General features: G+C 43.4%; 1 protein-coding gene across 5 annotated transcripts; it reads right to left on the bottom strand.

Moving 5' to 3' along the window:
• Nucleotides 1–377: 377 nt before the first annotated feature.
• LOC109907463 (integrator complex subunit 3) lies at nucleotides 378–20657 on the bottom strand. 5 transcript variants are annotated; one of them, XM_020505425.2, is made up of 29 exons: nucleotides 20314–20657; nucleotides 19538–19621; nucleotides 18508–18591; nucleotides 16617–16730; nucleotides 16372–16456; nucleotides 16109–16175; nucleotides 15542–15683; nucleotides 15050–15185; nucleotides 14846–14943; nucleotides 14549–14740; nucleotides 14253–14340; nucleotides 13915–13994; nucleotides 13407–13498; nucleotides 13036–13166; nucleotides 12232–12360; nucleotides 11599–11731; nucleotides 10825–10879; nucleotides 9984–10087; nucleotides 9720–9884; nucleotides 9213–9366; nucleotides 6381–6449; nucleotides 6194–6269; nucleotides 5922–6035; nucleotides 4139–4187; nucleotides 3874–4041; nucleotides 2176–2276; nucleotides 1935–2007; nucleotides 1636–1792; nucleotides 378–1396 (listed from the first exon to the last, which is right to left on the bottom strand). In XM_020505425.2, the coding sequence occupies exons 1-29, from the start codon at nucleotides 20395–20397 to the stop codon at nucleotides 1319–1321; spliced, it is 3102 nt and encodes a 1033-aa protein (XP_020361014.1). In that variant the 5' UTR covers nucleotides 20398–20657; the 3' UTR covers nucleotides 378–1318. The 5 variants fall into 5 exon arrangements, with proteins under 5 accessions (XP_020361014.1, XP_020361016.1, XP_020361017.1 ...); XM_020505427.2 differs by having other exon boundaries at nucleotides 12238–12360; XM_020505428.2 differs by having other exon boundaries at nucleotides 13048–13166.
• Between the last annotated feature and the right edge of the window lie 79 nt (nucleotides 20658–20736).

Genomic DNA, 20736 nt, shown 5'->3' with positions numbered 1-20736 from the left:
TGACAATACTTTAACATTGATATCTTGAAACAAATGTCAATAAATGAAGACTTCTAATCTCAACCTCACTGGACACATATGTAGTATTTCTTATTTTTTTGATATTTTTTGGGAGAAACTCATCTACGGTCCGGATTGGTTTAAATAGCTACTCCTAAACTTAGCCAGATAATTAAATAGCCTACATTATGAGACATCTCTAAGCAGAAGGGTACTCCAGTAATGTCCTGGGTAGTGTTACAGCATTGACTGTTGTGAGCTGTGCTGCAGTGTGAAAACTCAACCACAAGCCTGAATCATACTTAACATGCAACATTCAATTTCTTATTTAAAAGATAGTCAAACACATGACATAAGACTATATCTCCACAACACAGTTATTTTTTAGCCCTTTTTTTTATTAATATCATAATCATTTAACATAGTTATGACCTTTTTTATGAAAATAGTTCAGTAGAAAGACATTTCCATTAAAAAGTTCAGCGACTACTTCTGGCTCCTCCATTCATACAGTCTTTATTTCTGACCTCGCATACAGTCCAACCATCTGTGGTTAAAATGATCCAATGAGAGAGTGTGTGTGTATCCATGTTCTCGCTTCTGGCCAATCAGAAATGAAGAGTGAACAGGAACAGGCGACAGGTATGTTTATCAACCAATAGTTAAAGTTTTTTCCAGACGCAGGAAGGATTTTTCTTTTTTGTCTTTCTGGGAGGGTGGGATTGTGACAGAGGTGACTTTTCTTTCTAGGAACGGGATGAATCGCCTAAACGTAACCTTCCACATGTGCCTCTGTTAAAATTGACTGGACTGGATGGTCTTGCTGGTTGGTCGGTTATCATGGCCATGGCTTATAAAATGCTTTGTCGGTCTGATGTCTCCAAGTGCATTGTGATAGGCGGACCACTAAGTGACAATAGGGCAACACGTTCTCTCCCCCTAAACATCCTAAGTCTAGTCATGTAATCCTTTCCTCAAGGACACAGATGGTCTGGCAACAGTATTTCTGTCAGTCTGTGCCACGGCGACTGGCATTTCCCCTCGCTTCTCGAGCACTTTGGAATGCCCCCCCTGACCAACTGACCAATCCAGCCAGACCAACTGACACAAAGCAGCCAATGACCAGTGAGAGGAGAGGAAGAGCGTCTCCATGGCTCCGGCCAGTAGCATTAGAGTCCACGTGGAGGAGTCCCGTGCCCTCTTGTTGAGTGTCTCTGGGGGCGGGGTTTCCTCTGTGGTTTGGAGAAGCTGGTTGGCTGATGGTCCTGTCTTCAGGGATGTCACTATGGCAGGTGGGAGCGGGTTGGTTGTGGGGCTCTCAGTCGCTGTCCGAGGCCACCGCAGATGAGCCTTTCCTCTTCCTCTTGGGAGCTTTGGGTTTAGAGTCCTCTTCCTCCTGGAGTAGGGGTGGAAATAAAAAGGAGGTTTGAGGAACAAGTGGAGCCCGAAATATCTATAATTACACAGCTGAGAGAGACACAAAATAGTTCCTGATTAACAGTTTAGGTTCCGTTAATCAGCAATTAATAGAACCTAAATCTAATCCTGGTGCTGGAGTGTAAAAGGTTATGGGACTATGGGAGGCTCATCTTAACACAGAGTCTCTAAACAGGAAGTGGTTATAGGAGGACCTACCGAGGCACTGCTGGATGCGCTTTCTTCCTCGTTGCTAACAGGGGTGGCCGCTCCCTTACGCGACCGCGGAGAGGAAGCGGGGGCCTTGCGTCGTGACTTGGGAGGCTTGGAGGAGGGCTCTTCATACTCCTCTGCCAATGAAAACAGGTCGCTGAATCTGAGTGGCAGAAACAGAAAGAGGGGACACATTTACAATCCTGTCATACTCTTAAACCCCTATAGGACACTCCTAATAACTGTGTTATTCATAGGCTCTTTAAATGATCCTCTGAGCACAGGAAGAGAGTCTGGGGTCTCACCTCATCTTGTGGGCCTCGTCACAGCTGGCCTGGACATGCTGCAGTGCCTGCAGGATGGGTGTCTGTGTGAAGACTGGGGACACACAGACAGAAGGGTCAGAGTTCACGGTACGGTACTTATCACTGGGTTAGACATGTGTTTGGGGGATACTAAGGTAAATGTATAAGGCGGTGTTAGTTTGTTGCTATTGCAGGAGAGATGTGTTTTAGAATAGTAAAACAGTGTGTGTGTGTGTCTCACAGCTGTTCTTGGTGTTGCTGAGGTTCAGCCTCAGGTTGTCCATGTGCTCCAGGATCTGTTCCAGGGTCAGCTGGGCCAGTTTACTGCTGGAGCTACGCAGACTGGGGGAAACACACAGGCAATAAAACACTCCTTCCTTATACTCCAGTGAACAGGAACACTACTGTGACCAGGCTTTAACCTAACGGTCATCAACACAGTGTGCAGGCTTTTGTTCCAGCCCAGCATTTAAACAACCAATTCAACTTATAATCAAGACCATGAGTGCAGTTAAAATCACCCCAAAAAAATCACTAAAATCACCAAAAGCTCACATCAATGAACAGAAACACTAGAACACCATTCTGAAGCATTTAAACCCATGTGTGTCTTCAGTTAAAGAGATTAAGACTTTTACACCAATGATAATTGTTTTCCTTACCTCGGGAAAATAAACGGTGAAGTAAACAATGCATGGAACATGAGTATGAAAAGGTCTCCTTTAAATCTTTGGAAACAGTTCTGTCGAAAAATATTAAATTCTAAGTCGAACCCAGATCTTCTGGAGTGAAAGTGCTGCGCTATAGGTTGAATCGAAGTACACTATATGACCAAAAGTATGTGGACATCTGCTCGTTGAACATCTCATTCCAAAATCATGTGCATTAATATGGAGTTGGTCCCCCTTTGCTACTTTAACAGCCTCCACTCTACTGGGAAGGCTTTCCACTTGATGTTGGAACATTGTTACCGGGACTTGCTTCCATTCAGCCATAAGAACACTAGGGAGGTCGGGCACTGATGTTGGGTGATGAGGCCTGGCTGGCAGTCAGCGTTCCAATTCACCCCAAAGGTGTTTGATGGGGTTCAGGTCAGGGCTCTGTGCAGGCCAGTCAAGTTCTTCCACAGACATGTGCACGGGGGCATTGTCATGCTGAAACAGGAAAGGGCCTTCCCCAAACTGTTTCCACAAAGTAGGAAGCCTAGAATGTCATTGTATGCTGTAGCATTAAGATTTCCCTTTATTGGAACTAAGGGGCCTAGCCCGAACCATGAGAAACAGATCATTACTCCTCCTCCACCAAACTTTACAGTTGGCACTATGCATTGGGGCAGGTAGCATTCTCCTGCCATCCACCAAACCCAGATTTGTCCGTCGGGCTGCCAGACTGAAGCGTGATTCATCACTTCAGAAAATGCGTTTCCACTGCTCCAGAGTCCAATTGCAACGAGCTTTACACCACTCCAGCCGACGCTTGGCATTGTGCATGGTGATCTTAGGCTTGTGTGCGGCTGCTCAACTATTGAAACCCATTTCATGAAGCTCTTGACAAACAGTTGTTGTGCTGACGTTGCTTCCAGTGGCAGTTTGGAACTCGGTAGTGAGTGTTGCCGCCACGTTGAAAGTCCCTGAGCTCTTCAGTACGGGCCATTCTAATGCCAATGTTTGTCTATGGAAATTGCATGGCTGTGTGCTCGATTTTATACACCTGTCAACAGTGGGTGTGGCTGAAATAGCCGAATCCACTCATTTGAAGGGGTGTCCACATACTTTGTATATATGGTGTATGTGTGAGCTATTTTAGAAAGTATAGCGAACCAATACACAATTGGATGCCAACATTAGCAATATCCAAACACTGAAGGTGAAGAAAACCATTAAGATTGGGGTAAAAACTCCATCTCTTTAAAAATGGAAACCAGTGGACTCGTAGTCACCTCTGGCGTTTGCGTGGCAGGTTGTTGTTCTTGATGAGCAGGGCCTTGATGTGTTCCCCCAGGACGTCGTCGTGCTTGGCCGCCCAGTGGCGCAGGATACTGGTGGTGAACTGGTCCTCCGGGTGGCAGGGCCGACTGAGCACCATCTTCACCATCTCCCCACTGGGCCTAAAGTGGGAAGGAGCACCACAGGGATCAGTACTGGTTCCACTGTCGTCTTGTTTTTATTCATTTGCAGAGATATGTACCCGTAACTATAGCTTACTTTTCCCTGCGTAGTTGCAACAGCAAACAGGAGAGTGCTTCTGGGTGTTCTGGAAAGGAAGAGATACAACATGAGCATATTATGCCAGTGGTAATATCAGGAAAGAATAGTGTAGAACCATTAACACATTTTAGTGAAGGTCAATAGCATACCCAGATCAAATATTCTAAAGATAAGCCGGTAGTAGCTTAACTGTCAGCTATTAACATAATATTAACACGCTATACATGATGTCAGAACTCAGGTTCTCCGCTTCACAGCACTGTGGGTTTTGACTGACAGCCAGTACAAACTTGAGCACCGCGCGCAACAAGAAGATGCCCACCCCAATAATTGGGCTACTTTTACACGTGTTGTCTGAGTGAGGGAAATGCCCCTGTAAGTCCAAATGTGCACTTCACATATCCATATTTGAAAACTCATGTCATTTACAGTGTCAACATTTATGATCGCTATGTTTGAACCACAGGATGACATGCGTTATACCCTGGGTTGTCCTGAACAGAAAGAGACGGTTTGTCATATTGTAGAGAACATTTGCCGCAGAACACACACACTTCAATTCACTCATGACATTCTATGCGCACTAAAATGACCATCTGATTGGCTACAGCTCTGCGTTCAACACCATAGTGCCCACGAAACTCATCACGAAGCTAACACCTTCCTCTGCAACTGGATCCTGGACTTCCTGACGGGCCACCCCCAGGTGGTAAGGGTAGGCAACAACACATCTGCCACCCTCATCCTCAACAGTGGGTCGCCTCAGGGGTGCATGCTTAGTCCCCTCCTGTACTCTCTGTTCACCCACGACTGGGTGACAAAGAACAACTCCAACAACATCATTAAGTTTGCTGACGACACAACAGCAGAGGAGGTCAAAGACCAGGTGGTGCCAGGACAACAACCTCTCCCTCAACATGGGCAAGACAAAGGAGATGATTGTGGACTACAGTCGTGAAGAGGGCACGACAATACCTTTCAGGAGAAAATATTTGGCATGGGTCGCCAGATCCTCAAAAAGTTCTACAGCTTCACCATCGAGAGCAAACTGACCGGTTTAAAATGAACCTTCATTTACTAGGCAAGTCAGTTAAGATCAAACCCGGACGACGCTGGGCCAATTGTGCACCGTCCTATGGGACTCCCAATCATGGCCGGTTGTTATACAGCCTGGATTCGTACCAGGGTGTCTGTAGTGACGCCTCAAGCTCTGAGATGCAGTGCCTTAGACCACTGCGCCACTCGGGAGCCCCGGTTGCATCACCGCCTGGTATGGCAACTGCTCGGCATCCGGCCATAAGGCGCTACAGAAGGTAGTACATACAGCCGAGTACGTCGATGTGTGACCACGTGACGACACCAGTTAGACCTCTCACTCAAACCTTTGTCATCGTTTTTTCTTATCTATTCCAAAATGTCAATGAATATTTTTATTATGTTACTGAACGTATCCAGAGTATTGTCAGATGTTGTTATTGACAAATATTGTGAAAAGTACAGCAAGTGTAAAATGCACATAAAATCAACATTGTAATATTTGGATTCAGTCTTGTGTAAGGTTAACTGTTGTGTCCTCACCATCAAATTACCCCACCTCCAAAAAGTTATTTCAATTGCTGCCATGGTCATGCATATGACTTGTGAGGTTCTTCTGTTGGAAACATTTAAACTTGGCCCCATCTATACAGGTCAATTTCCACGAGTGTAAGGGGGTCAACAGTCTTAGTGATTTAGCTAAGAATAGTGGAGAGCAGTGTCTACGCCTTTGTGTGTATCTCACCTTTGTACTTTAGGTGCTGCAGGATGGGGATAATGGTCTCCAGTGGGATGCTGTGGGCCAGGAAGAGCTGCCAGGTGCTGTACTGCTCAAACGTCTCCCAATCCAGAGACTGGACTGTAAACAATATTTCATACAGTGAGACACAAGCACACAGTTCATACAATACGGAGACTGACAACATTCAGCAGACACAAGCACTACGAGTCTGTTTTTAAGTCTGGGTGTGTGTGCCAGTATATGAGTGTGTGTGTCTGACGTTATACGTGACTCACTGAGGATATTGAGGACAGAGTCCTTGCGGAACATCACCAGATTGCCAATCATTACATGACACATCAGCTCCTGCAGCTGAAAAAAAGAAAACAAAGAGAGATGGAGGGAGTAAGATGGGAGGGTTGAAGGAGAAAAATACTATGCAGTACTGCATATTTTTGTGTGGTTGAAGTGTGGTTGAATTACCTGTGTTGAATCGATGACAGCTACAATCATGTTGAGTAGCTCTGCGCTGCGCAATGTCTCATCTGGGAACTACAGAGAGAGGAGGGAGTCAGTCAAACTTGTTCTCAACTTGCCTACCTGGTTAAATAAAGGTAAATAAACGGTGGTATGGTAGAGTCTGTTGGGTGAATGAGTGTGTTTTTTTTTATGTAAATGAGATGGTCTTGACCTCAACATATACAGTACAGTTGGAAAGTATTCAGACCCCTTGACCTTTTCCACATTTTGTTAAGTTACAGCCTTATTCTAAAATTATTTTTTTTGGTAAAAAATGGTTTAAATCTACACACAATACCCCATAATGAAAAAGCAAAAAAAGGTTTATAAATTTTAGCAAATGTATATATTTTTTCTATATCTATAGATCACATTTACACAAGTTTTCAGACACTTTACTCATTACTTTGTTGAAGCACCTTTAGCAGCGATTACAGCCTCGAGTCTTCTATGTTGCTACAAGCTTGGCACACCTGTATTTGGGGAGGTTCTCCCATTCTTCTTTGCAGATCCTCTGAAGCGCTATCGGGTTGGATGGGGAGTGTTGCTGCACAGCTATTTTCAGGTCTCTCCAGATATGTTATATCGGATTCAAGTCCGGGCTCTGGCTGGGCCACTCAAGGACATTTAGAGACTGATCCCAATAGCCACTCCTATGTTGTCTTGGCTGTGTGCTTAGGGTTGTTGTTCTGTTGGAGGGTGAACCTTCGCCCCAGTCTGAGTTCCTGAGCGGTCTGGAGCAGGTTTCCATCAAGGATCTCTCTGTACTTTGCTCCGTTGATCTTTCCCTTGATCCTGACTAGTCTCCCAGCTCCTGCAGCTGAAAAACATCCCCAAAGCATGATGATGCCACCACCATAGGGGGGATGGTGGCAGGTTTCCTCGTAGGGATGGTGGCAGGTTTCCTCCAGACATGACGCTTGGCATTCAGGCCAAAGAGTTCAATCTTTGTTAGTACCCTTTCCCAGATCTGTGCCTCGACACAATCCTGTCTCTGAGCTCTACGGACAATTCCTTCGACCTCATGGAAACTTTGGGACCTTATATAGACAGGTGTGTGCTTTTCCAATCAATTGAATTGACCACAGGAGGACACCAATCAAGTTGTAGAAACATCAAGGATCATCAATGGGAACAGGATGCACCTGAGCTCAATTTCGAGTCTCATCGCAGAGGGTCTGAATACTTATGTAAATAAGAAGTTGATCTTTAATATATTTCCAAAAATTTCAGGTATAATCCTAGAGAAGAAAAACACTATTTAACAAATTTTATAATAAGGCTGTAACATAATAAAATGTGGAAAAGGGAAGGGGTCTGAATACTTTCCGAGGAATATTCACACCCCTTGACTTTTTCCACATTTTGTTGTGTTAAAGTGGGATTAAAATGGATTTAAATGGTCATTTTTTGTCAAAGAAGAATTCTAACGGAACATAATTTAAGGAAAATAAAACACTGATATATCTTGATTAGATAAGTATTCAACCCCCTGAGTCAAGACATGTTTGGCAGTGATTAGAACTGTGAGTCTTTATGGGTAAGTGTCTAAGAGATTTGCACACCTGGATGTTACAATATTTACCCACCCAATCTACCTACCTCATCCTGTTTTTATTTTATTTACTTTTCTGCTCTTTTGCACACCAGTATCTCTACTTGCACATCATCATCTGCTCATTTATCACTCCAGTGTTAATCTTCTAAATTGTAATTATTCGCTCCTATGGCCTATTAATTGCCTACCTCCTCATGCCTTTTGCACACACTGTATATAGACATTATTTTTTCTACTGTGTCATTGACTTGTTTATTGTTTACTCCATGTGTAACTCTGTGTTGTTGTCTGTGTCACACTGCTTTGCTTTATCTTGGCCAGATCGCAGTTGTAAAAGAGAACTTGTTCTCAACTAGCCTACCTGGTTAAATAAAGGTGAAAAATAATAATCATTTAAAAAAATTAAGCTCTGTCAAGTTGGTTCGTGATCATTGCTAGACAGCCATTTTCAAGTCTCTTGCTAGACAGCCATTTTCAAGACTGTAACTAGTCCACTCAGGAACATGCAATGGCGTCTTGGTAAGCAACTACAGTGTATATTTGGTCTTTTAGGTAATTCTCTTGCTGAAAGGTGAATTTGTCTCCCAGTGTCTACTTGAAAGCAGACTGAACCAAATTTCTCTAGGATTATACCTGTTTATTTTTACCCTAAAAAAAAAAACTCTAGTCCTTGCCGATGACAAGCATACCCATAACATGATGCAGCCACCACCATGCTTGAAAATATGAAGAGTGGTACTCAGTGATGTGTCGTGCTGGATTTGCCTCAAACATACCGTTTGGTATTCAGGACAAAAAGTTAATATCTTTGCTACATTTTTAAAAATGTCTTCTTTTCACTCTTATTTATGTTAGTATTGTGGAGTAGCTACAATGTTGTTGCGAACCATTGGAAAACATCCCTGGTCTTTGTGGTTGAATCTGTGTTTGAAATTCCCTGCTCAAATGAGGGACCTTACAGATAATTGTGCACACAGTGAACACAGTGAGTCCATGTGACATTTTTACTCCTGAACTTATTTAGACTTACCATAACAAAAGGGTTGAATACTTACTGATTCAAGCCAATTCAGCTTTTCATTTGTAAACATTTTCTAAAACATAATTCCACTTTGACATTATGGGGTATTGTGAGTAGACCAGTGACTCAAAATCTCAATTGAACCCATTTTAAATTCAGCCTGTAACACAACAACATTTGGGATAAGTCTATCTTTGAAGATGGTGTTTGCGTGTACCTCAGTGTAGATGGATGGTGTGAGATAGCAGAGGAGCCTGATGTCGTCCTCCTGGCAGGCCTTCATATCCATCATCAGACAGGTGTGCAGGTCTCCTAGCGCTGTGGCCTGGGCAAAAGACTCATACAGACTCATCTTCCCCATCGCCGCTTTACTGTGGTGGGAGACGATGTTACAACAATGTTAGAACTAGGTTTCAGCTACGACCAAACAATGGTGCAACAACACTAGATCAAATTATGTTAAACCTACGGAGCCATTAGATGGCAAAAATGTGTACAGACTCATGTCTCCAATGACAGCTTTATCGCGGTAGAAGGAGCATTACCAGCAGCATTAGAGAAACTAAAAAAGTGCACGGTTATAGGAAAGGAGCTAGATAATCAGTAACTTCAGGCAGACAACAAAATCTCTAACGCACGACTCCCTCAGCCTCCCTGAAGCCAAGGGGTCCTCATTCATTTTTAAAGCTAATGCTAAGCAGTGTGTTGGGCCCAGTGCCCTCACCTGGCCTTGAGGTAGTAAAGCAGGTGGTAGCCGATCTTGGGCTGTTTCTGGTAGAGCTCCGCCAGCATCTCCAGCAGCACTGAGAAGCCACTGTTGTCCTCCTGCATCTGACACAGGTTCCTGAACACCAGGCACACAGGCTTACACACAGACTCCTCCAGCGACCTGGGAACAAACGAACACACAGTTAATATTTAAAAATACATTTTTAAAAATCCTCTCATGTATACACAAATGTACTGCAGAGGCCGCACACACACTTACTCTTCTGTGATCTCGTCGGGAAGCACGTCTCCTCTGAAGTGGCCCTTGAAGAGCTCGGCCAGACAGGAGGCCAGAGTTGACATCTGCTCTGAGTCAAAGTCCTCCTGAGAGAGAGCGAGAGAGAGAGGGCGAGCAAGAGAGAGGGCGAGCAAGAGAAAGGGCGAGCAAGAGAAAGGGCGAGCAAGAGAAAGGGCGAGCAAGAGAAAGGGCGAGCAAGAGAGAGAGAGCGGGAACATCAATAAAACACAGAGAATTCTCATTTCCCCCCACAAGAGATACACTGAGTGTACAAAACATTAAGAACACCTGCTCTTTCCATGACAGACTGACCAGGTGAAAGCTATGATCCCTTATTCATGTCACTTGTTAAATCCACTTCAATCCGTGTAGATTAAGGGGAGGAGACAGGTTAAAGATAGATGTTTAAGCCTTGAGACGAGACAATTGATTGTGTATGTGTGCCCTTCAGAGGGTGAATGGGCAAGACAAAATATTTAAGTGCCTTTGAACAGGGTATGGTAGTAGGTGCAACGCTTCTGCGTTTTTCACACTCAACAGTTTCCTGTGTGTATCAAGAATGGTCCCACATCCAGCCAACTTGACAACTGTTGGAAGCATTGGAGTCAACATGGGCCAACATCCCTGTGGAACGCTTTCAACACCTTGCGGAGTCCATGCCCTGACGAATTGAGGCTGTTCTGAAGGCAAAAGGGCAGGGGTGCAACTCAATATTTAAGAGGTGTCCTTCATGTTTTGTACACTCAGTGTATGATGACCCCCAATAAATATCTGGATTTAAGCCCATGTTATTCAGACGACCTTATTCTTTTAGTTCACTCACCTCCAGGATCAGATCCACGATCTCCTGCATGACTTCACAATGTGTCTCAGTGTCACTGTTGGGGGGACAGATGGGAAAGGAAATCATTATTAACGAGCCCATTTCTAATAAAAGACTTCCAGGGCTGCAATCACCAATGTTGTTGCAATCAGCAACGACAGCAATGGGAGTGATTGGGGGGAGGCTGAGAGATGAAGTATGAAAGCGGCTCTCCAAATCAACTCAAATCAATGGACGGAAAATGGCAGAAACAACCCAACCTACTAGTGAGCTAGGCAGAGGCGTGAAGCGAACTGCATTATTGTTAACGCCTCCTCATTCGATACATAAGCTAACAGTGTGAACGGGAAGAGCAGGGATCTCCAACACTGGTCGTGAACAGCTACTGGGCGTGCAAGCCTTTGTTCTAGCCCCATGGTAACCCACCCGATTGAAATAATCAAGGTTGAAACTGAAGAGGACCATGAATAGCTGGAAACAAGTGCATTAGTGCCGGGGTAGAACAAAAGACTTCGCACCCAATAGCTCTCCGAGGTCTTGATTTGGGATCGGGCACGTGTGACTGAGGATCTGACTGAGAATATCAATGAATGTGAAAGATTGAGTGTTAAAAGCGGCAATGAATTAAAAAATATATATATTCCTATATGTTTGCTTTGGTAATGTCTTACGCCAATCACGCTAATTGAATTGAATTAAATGGAGTGTGCTTGTTTGTTAGACAAATAATGTTATGATGCGAGGGCATTGTCAAGTCACATCCACTCAACTGACCTTCCTTTCTGTAACTGCAACACCTTCTCCTTCATCATGTCGTCCAATTGGTCCACGTAGGGAGTGATGTCAGCGGGCTCCTCAATAATGGCCTCTTTGATTGGGTGGAATCGGAACTCCCGCTTTTTATTTCCTGTAATAACCAAAATGAGAGGTCAGCCAATGACTTGAAGCGGATGAGTAAGAAGCAGAGTGAGATTGAGGCCCTAATATGTTTCCAGTCTTTTGAATTGGTTTGTGGGGTTCTAAATTACTTTCACATGCAAGTTTCTGATTTGGTTTCATTGAAGCTAAAAGCAGTGTTAATGTATTAAGCTGCTGATCTATGTTGAAAGGGGGGGTGAAAGCAAAACTAATCTAATGTGGTGATAATCAGAGTTCAGATTATGCTAGTGATAGCCCAAACAGATCTGGGACCAGGCCTGTCTATCCAACTCCTATGGTCATTGTCATCCATAGGAGTTGGCATGACAGCACAAACAGATCTGGGACCAGGCTAGATCACGTTAGAGGTCATTTGGTGTAAAATGCAGTGGAATAGATTGTACCAATTTAAGTGTTGAGAGGCTGGTGGTTATAACACAGTATCTATTGTATGGGTTGAGTGCAGTAATAAAATGAGTCCTTCCTTACCCTCACCCTTGTTGTTAATCTCCTCCTCATCGTCGCTGAAGGCAGCCTCCGTGTTGTCATAGCAACCGCCCTCCTTGTCCAGCAACACATGATTGTCCATCTCCAAGGAAACAGACTCCTCCATTTTCACTGATGAGCGAAGGGTGATTAGACGGCATTGTAGGGTAGAGGCAAGGAAACAGAAGTTTCTCAGATAAAGGTAACACGAATAACAGCTTAGCTAGATATATCCCTCCAAAAACACACACACACACCACACAATTTTCCTGGTTAACCTTATTCAAAGTAGTTAAACATTAACACTTGGATCAATTATTTAATCATGCGATATTTAATGGGGGCAATTCACGTTTTAAACTGTCAGTTGCACCCCAATACAATTCAATAAAGTCATATTGAATTGAAAATGCTCTACTTTACAGTTCCTGTTCAAGATGGAACATGCTCTAATTCAGCAGACACTTTTACCCAAAGCCACTTTCAGTTGGCACAACAGCCTGAGCTCTAGGGACTAGAAGCTATTCAAAAGACAAGGTCTAGTTTCCCAGCTGTTGCTAGAAAGAGGCCATTTCAACTCTACCAATATCATAAAGCATGATTCAAAGGTTGCTTCTTTATGATTCCCAACCTGACAATATTCATTAGTGTTATTGTACATGCCCGGGGGAGGATGGTTGCAGATGAGGGATGTTTATTTTGCATGTCTGTAACTGTAATGAGCTGTGTAAAGAAATTCCTCTTTTAGGACCACCAACAGTGTTGATTTATTCATTCATTCATGTTAATAAATAAAAGTTTCATTACTTTCATTTGTACCTTCATCCCTTCCCTCTGTGGGGGGTGAGGGGGAACTGCAGAACTCTGGAAAGCGTTCCCTCAGCATGGAGCGCAGCTCCCGGTCCAGTTTGGGGTTGTCAAAGAGTGGGGCTAGGTGACTGAGGGAGGAAAAGACAGACATATATGTGGTTACAATAAGGCTGATGAAGATCCACGGACACAAAATGGAATAAAATAACTAAATCACTGACAATACCAAAATCATTGGATCAAAAATATAGGTTCAATTGAAATATAATATTACATTTGTTTATGCATAACTGTGACAAGGTCTATGGTCAAATATATCCTATGATGGCGGTGGTGTGTGCATGTATGTGTGAGAGAGAGAGACTCACGCCAGCACTCTTTTCTCCATGATGAAGGTGAGAGAGTTGAAGACTCCCTGACGCACCTGGCCTTCCAGAGGGGGGAAAAAGTGAGGGATGATCTGCGAGGGAGAGAGAGGAGGAGCGGGTGAAGAAAAGAGAGCAAAACAGAGTAGGATCAACTGAAGTCAGGAAGGGGTCAAAAGAGGAGATGGGTCAAACATCTGAGAGAAGGCCAAAATACCACACAACTAACGTGTCTAAAGCATGGCATGACGAACACTAAATAAAGTTGCCATTAAACTTCCCCACTGCTGTAAATTTACCACTCGTTTCCCAAGTCAGACCAAACGGATGAACACTGCAGGAAATGTAAAAACACCTCTTCACTCTCTAATGCTTTGCTAACACACGGAGCATGAAGCACGTGTCAACAAAGTCTATTCCACTTTGAATAGCAAAAAAAAATAATAATGCAAATTCACCATAGCTAAGTGATATGAATGCGCTCCATTGTGTAATGTGTGCATCCACTCACCCGACACATGAAGTCCAGGAGAGTGGCAGTGATGGCTGGATGAGGTTTCATGGAGTGGTGCATCACCAAGATGGCCGGCTCTGAGAGAGGGAGGGGGAAGAGAGAATGGATGGGTAAACCATGAAAACAGAAAGGGAAGAGAAAACAGTGCATACTGTGGCAGAGACAAGGTGATAGCAGAAAGGCGTCCATCTTGTAAACTCTGTTTCCGTTATTCTAATATACCACTAACCCAGCACCCAAAAACATGTTGCCCTACTTCTATACATTTGGTTGAGCACATTGGCCCCTTACATGAAGAGTTACAGGTGGAGTTTTGCGCCCTCAACCCGTCTTACCTATGTTCATGATGCTGTCCTTCTCTGGGCTGAAGAAGAGCCAGTCGTAGAACAGGGCCAGCTTGGCGTTGGAGGCCGCCACGTTAGACTGAAGATGTAAGTAATAAAAATGTATTTATTACAATGTGATTACTATTTAACAATGTTATTTATGGGTAACGTCCAGTTAAATAGATGTAAATACTAGGTCAATTCAAATTTAAAAAAGCTTTATTGTCTACTTAATTAACAGACAGGAAATCATCATTGGCATAAGTGCAAAATAAAGCGCTAGCCATCTTTGCCCCGCCCCTTACTGTGCAGGTGGTGAGCAGCCAGCCAATGATAGCCCAGCGGGGCAGGATGTCGGAGCTCAACACCTCATTGGATGGGTGCACCACGCCGCAGATGTAGCGAATCAGGTCGCAGCGCAGCGACTGGCTCTCTGCCGTGGACAGGTATTGTCTCTGGAACCAGTCCTGGTATCGCTTCTGCTGGCCAAAACGCACCTACAGGGAGAGGGACAGGATAGGCATAAAGGAATGTGCATATGCATGTACTATACATGTGTTTGTACTGTTCTGAGAAGTGTTGTAGTGTGTGTGTGTGTTTACCCTGGAGGTCATGAAGAGCAGTTTGGTCTCCATGTCTGGTGTGAGGCGACAAGCCAGGAACTTCCGGGATGTGCGAGCGGTCAGGAGCTGCAGCAAGCCTATAGAACCCAGACGGAGAAGGAGCGAGAAAGAGAGGTTTAGAGCTGAGCCACGAGTCTCTCAGACACATGCCCACCCCCCCCGTGCTGAGCGACACTCTCTTACCCTTACCAGTGAACTGAGGGCTCAGGGCCTGGGGGTTGTGGAGCAGGTCTTTCCACAGCAGCTCCATCTCCGGGATCCGGGCCACAATCTGCAGCAGACGCACCAGGTCTCTCCCAATGATAAAACACTCCATAAACTAGACAGGGACGAGGGTAGAGGAGAGAGAGGAAAATGTCATTACTCATTCAATTACTTCATTGCTGTGTGGAAATTCCTCCATGTCAAACCTAGCTACAGTATAATAACAGTCTGTGTTCTTGGGCATATAGAATATGACATGAATCCTCTTTCTTAGCAGTCCTCCTTCCATCAAGAATCCATATGCATCTTCACTCCAATTCTGCCCCCCCTCGGGGATTTAGCTTAACTATATTCCACCCGCTTTCCTCTCCCTCCTTCCAACCTTGAAATGTACTCCTCCCACAATCCCTTACTCACTATATTGCTCTTCTCCTTACCTCCCTGATCACATTACATCACTCCCTCCCTCACCTTCTCTCGAAGCAGGCCGATACAGAAGTCCACCTCCTTCTGTCTGAGGACCAGCAGTGCCGGGGTGCCGTGGTCCACGATGAGGCGCAGGTAGGTGTACACTGACATGGCTATCAGCATGCCACTCTTCAGCACCCACTCTCTGAGAAAAAAAAGAAAAGAGATGGAGATGATTGTAGTTCTCGTGGGTTTGTTGTATGGTAAACCAGATGAGTCCAAACTTCCACAAAGTGTGAGTGTGTTGAGCAAAAAAAGGAACAGAGGGGTGCTCAATAGCAACAATCACAAAAAGGGCTGACCAAGGAAAACTTCCAAAAGGACTAACTTGAGGCAGAAAAGAGTTGGAGCACTCAACAACAAAAAGCAGAGACTGATTTCTGTTGATTTTCTGCCTTTTTCTTGGTAAGCCCTTTCTCATATGTTATGAGCCTACTTCAAAGCATGAGATTATTTAAAAAAAATAATTGTGTGAGATATGTTTTTGCCCTATGATCCAGTTGGACTTTTATTACATGACAATACTGTAGTGAAAGAGTGTTTCCTGTTGAACTCCACTTGCCAACACACCTTTGCTCCACCACTATGTCCAGCACATTCTCCGCCAGCCACAGGTTCTTATTGGTGATGTCTCCTCCTGGACACAGAAGAAAAGCCACATAGCTGCTCAATCAAGCAAACCAACACACAGATAAAAAAATAAACAAAAAGGCGAGGAAGCCATTTTGAGCAACGGTGAAACAAGACAAGACACTACTTTGTGCATTGGCAGAAAGAATTGCTCTGCATCTCAAAGCAGTGAAACCAACAGTGCACATGTTGAATGGACCAACCTGCAATCTGCTTCATAAGGGTCATGAGGATGCCGTCCGCTCCGATTACGCCACTCTTCACCAGCTCCCTCACCAACCACACCAACTGAAAGGAGAGAGAGAGGGGGGGGGGGGGGTCATTAGCCAATCACTTACTCATTAGAAAACATCAAAATCTACATGTGTATTTTGTGTCAATAAAGCTAATTAAAATTGAGAGCACAGAAACCGTTTCTGCCTTTTCTACACGGAGACAAACTGTTGACCTGTGTGCGGCACACGTCTTGCAGCTTGAGGAACTTCTCCATGAGGATCTGGTTGATCTTGATCAGGATCACGTTCATGCCGTCCCTATTCACCAGGGTCAGGTCTCTGTAGCACTGCGGAGGGTAGAGTGGAGAATACAAGTGTGTTATATGATGAAAGGCTCATTTGCTTTGCAGCATATGGACATACTGTACAGTGTACATACAACACAGTGTGATAACGAACAGCTTCGTGCATCAATAGGGGCTATGTATAAATACTGTAATGTGGATTCAATTGGGCACCCAGTCAAACATGTTCAGGTGACAAGGATTTAGAGGCGCCACAGGAATATTATAGAAGTTCACCATTCTTTAAAAAATAGATATATATTTTTTAAGAATGGTGAACTTCTATAAACAATAATAATAAAAAATATATATATATGGACAGTGAAAGTCAGAATGTATAGGGGAGATGGAGAGGAAGACAGACAGGAAGGAGATGGGATTAGTAGCCATGTTGTCAGGGTGATATGTGGTCCGGAGTGTGGAGGGCTAACCATTACAGCAGACTCTGGATCAGAACTTCACCATTCTATAAATCATTTCTATAGATTTACCCAACAGCCCCATTCTTATAGGAAGTGAGATGTGCATAAAATGTGTGTGATACTTGTAATCACACACAGTGGTTTAGGAGGCTGCAGTGTGTGTATTTATAGTGTTGTGTGAGGGTGTAATAAATATGAGTGTCTGTACTGTGTATGTGATATTTGTTGCATGAAAGCCATAAATACTGACAAGGACAGTGAGGCTTCAGAGTTTAGCATGAACATTTGTGAAGTGTTTGAGGTGTATGTGATGTATAGATTGGTATGTAGCAGTGGTGGGAATAGTACTCAATCGTCATACTTGAGTAAAAGTAAAGATAACTTAATAGAAAATTACTCAAGGGGATAAAGGGGGGAAAGAAGTGGGGGGGTGACATCTACCCTCTTTCTTTCTACATGTCCTTGTTCTGTATGTCTTGTTTTGTATTATTTGTTTTGTACCTAGAACTCTGGGTCTTGTTGTTACTGTCTGCTCTTTTATGTTTAGATAAGAATTTTATACCTGTCTTGTATACCTATACACCACTCTTGTGTGTGTTCAATAAAAAATATTTGAAACGAGAAAATTACTCAAGTAAAAAGTGAAAGTCACCCAGTAAAATACTACTTGAGTAAAGTCTAAAAGTATTTGGTTTTAAATGTACTTATGTATCAAAAGTAAATGGAATTGCTAAGATTTCTAAGAAGTTTGTGAATTGTAACGAGTACTTTTGGGTGTCAGGGAAAATGTATAGAGTAAAAGTTGCCAAAAATATAAATAGTAATAGTAATTTAAAGAAAGATACGCCAAAAAACAACTTAAGTAGTACTTTAAAGTATTTTTACTTAAGTACTTTACAACACTGGGTGGTAGAGTCTTTGGAGTCTATAATTCCATTCACATATCCTGTAGCCTAAAGTATTCAAGGTATTAGGGTGTTGATAACAGCACACTATTTTTAGTGCACTCACAAGAGTCACTATGTAAGCTAATTCAAACCATGTGAGGTGTGTATAAATATTGGTGTGTGTATAGTGAATGCAATCAATGGAGACATGATCATGAAAGCTTTCCGACACTCCTGGTTTAACCCGGAGTCTCCCAGAATTGGCTTTCGAATTCCGGCGAACAGGAAAACTATTCCAGAGTATTTTGAAAAGGCAATAACGAAATTAGACTAAGATGTAAACATGTTGAATCTACCCGAAATGAGCTCTGTCTGACTTGGCAACCATAATGATCATATGAAATGGTAACGTGTTTGATAATGATATGAAGTATGATAATGATCATGTATATGGTAGTAATGAGGCCTTACCCTCTGTGCCTGTGAGGGTTCTGTGAGCAGCAGAGCGAAGAGTCCCAGACACACCTCCTCGTGCTGCTGTGGACCTTTACACACCTAGAGAAGGGAGGAGATGAGGACAATATATCATACCATGTAACCTATCCCTGACCAAGGTATGTGTAATTTATTATTATTTCTCTCGCTCTCTGCATTGTGGGGAAGGGCCCGTAAAGTAAGCAGTTCACTGTTAGTCTACACCTGTTGTTTATGAAGCATGTGACAAATAAAATGTCATTTGATGGGGCTGTAGCCTCCATTATCATGGTGTTGACGAAGGAGGCTTCAGCCGTATTAGGGCTTCATGTAACTTGAACCTATTAAATTCAACATCTTACATTCCTTGTCATTTCAGCAGGCCATGACAACCACCATCTCAGATTGTCTTGAAATTGTTTTTGTAGTTAGAAACAGGTAAGATTGGCATTCCTGAAATTATTTTGATGAAATGTAATTTTAATTGAGAAATTAAGCTAACTGTGTAGTGCTTTGCATTGTAATGATATTAGGTTGTGTTGGGTTTAATAGTACATGTCACAAATCACAATACATTTAGAGCTGTTTCCTAATAACTTTATTGAAAAACATAAGAGTGCCATGCAAATCATTATTTTATTGGAGTTGTCACTACATTTTAGTCCCTGGCCCATTTCGCCATCAAAAATTGGGCTTGTAGGAGAAGTTCTCACCTAGCCTACAAGTAGCATACTGTATAATCTTACACATCTCAATATGCTTATGTAGCATATGCGTCACATCCTTTGAGTTCTAACATTTACAAAGGGCATTGCAGAAATGTGTAGGAGAACATATCAATTGCTGATGACTCTGACCATAGTCACATTCTATTAGATTCAATTCAATCATGTGCTATACAACTAATCTAATGTAGAGCCTAAGGCTCAACTAAAATATGTAAGTAGCTACATCTCATCTGCATATTCTAGTATGCAGAGTCCCATCCCATGGTGGTGGACTATTAGTGAGAGGGCGAGGGACTCACATTAGCTGTGATAGCATCGTTGGCTTCACGCTCCGACAGGCCATTTGTCAACGAAGTGACGATCGCCACACACCTCTCCAACCGCTAATGAACACAACCAAAAAAGGAATGTTAACCACAATGCCAGAAAGACACCCAGAAGCATAGATAGGCCTAATTGTTCACAATTCACAATGTGGGCATACACACACAGAGACAGAAACACACACAAGATGCCACACAAAGAACAACACAGCACACTAAAACACATGGGCACAACAAGTCAGAGAAAGCATACACACAAATCACACAGAAAGGCTGCACACAAACAACAACAGAACGATGATCACTGTCAATTGAGCTAGCTACTGTATGAAAATGCCTTAACCGTGTGGGGGTTAGGCTCTTGATTTTTTTTAGGGGAAGGATCACTACAAGGGTTGTCAGAAAAGGTACTTTATGTGTATGATGAGTTTTGCGCATGTGCACGGGCTCATCTATGTTTACCAAAATAGCATGCTAAATGCTACCCTAAATTCTGCTGGATTCCCCATCATTTAAACTCACGTCAACAGAGCGAAAATACGTACTGCAAACATACACATGCCAGGCTATAAAATGCCATTTCGAATTAGTAACCAAACTTGCTGAATGATAGCTAGCTAGCAACATACAGGCTATGTTGTAAAAAATGGTTCCGTGTCTTTGTAGTGAATGTTTTATAACGTGCTGTATGGTTGAACAGATGTTCGTATGATGTAGCAAAGCTTCTTGAGAATGTTTTATAGTAGCCCTACCTCCTCCAGCTCATCTTTTGCGTCCAGGGTCGTGGACACCAATAGGCGACCCTGTGGTTTCCCCTTTGCCGGTGAAGGCTCCATCACCTCCCGCCTCGCTTCGTCTGGCCCCAGAGGACTTGAGGGGTTAGACACTAGGGTTCGGGGAAAATTCTAAATGGCTTTCTCTTAGCAATGGATCGGCTCTAACAATAGACAGTTGTTTAGACTCTTTTTACACGGTCTTCGTCGGACACCGTGTTTTTTTGACTTGGTTAGTCCACCTTTCAGTCTCACTCCGGTGCTTTCGACAGTGTCCGAATAAAACAAACTAACTTCCGGAGGGCATGGTGGCCTAGCGGAAGTATTCGTTCACAGAGCTAGCAGAAGGGAGGGCCCATAAGGCTCTTTTAAGCCAATGATTGATCTACTTATTTTGATTGA

Source organism: Oncorhynchus kisutch, linkage group LG17, assembly GCF_002021735.2.
Source record: "Oncorhynchus kisutch isolate 150728-3 linkage group LG17, Okis_V2, whole genome shotgun sequence".
In the NCBI taxonomy this organism is placed as follows: domain Eukaryota; kingdom Metazoa; phylum Chordata; class Actinopteri; order Salmoniformes; family Salmonidae; genus Oncorhynchus; species Oncorhynchus kisutch.
This window is presented reverse-complemented; position numbering and strand designations above follow the sequence as displayed.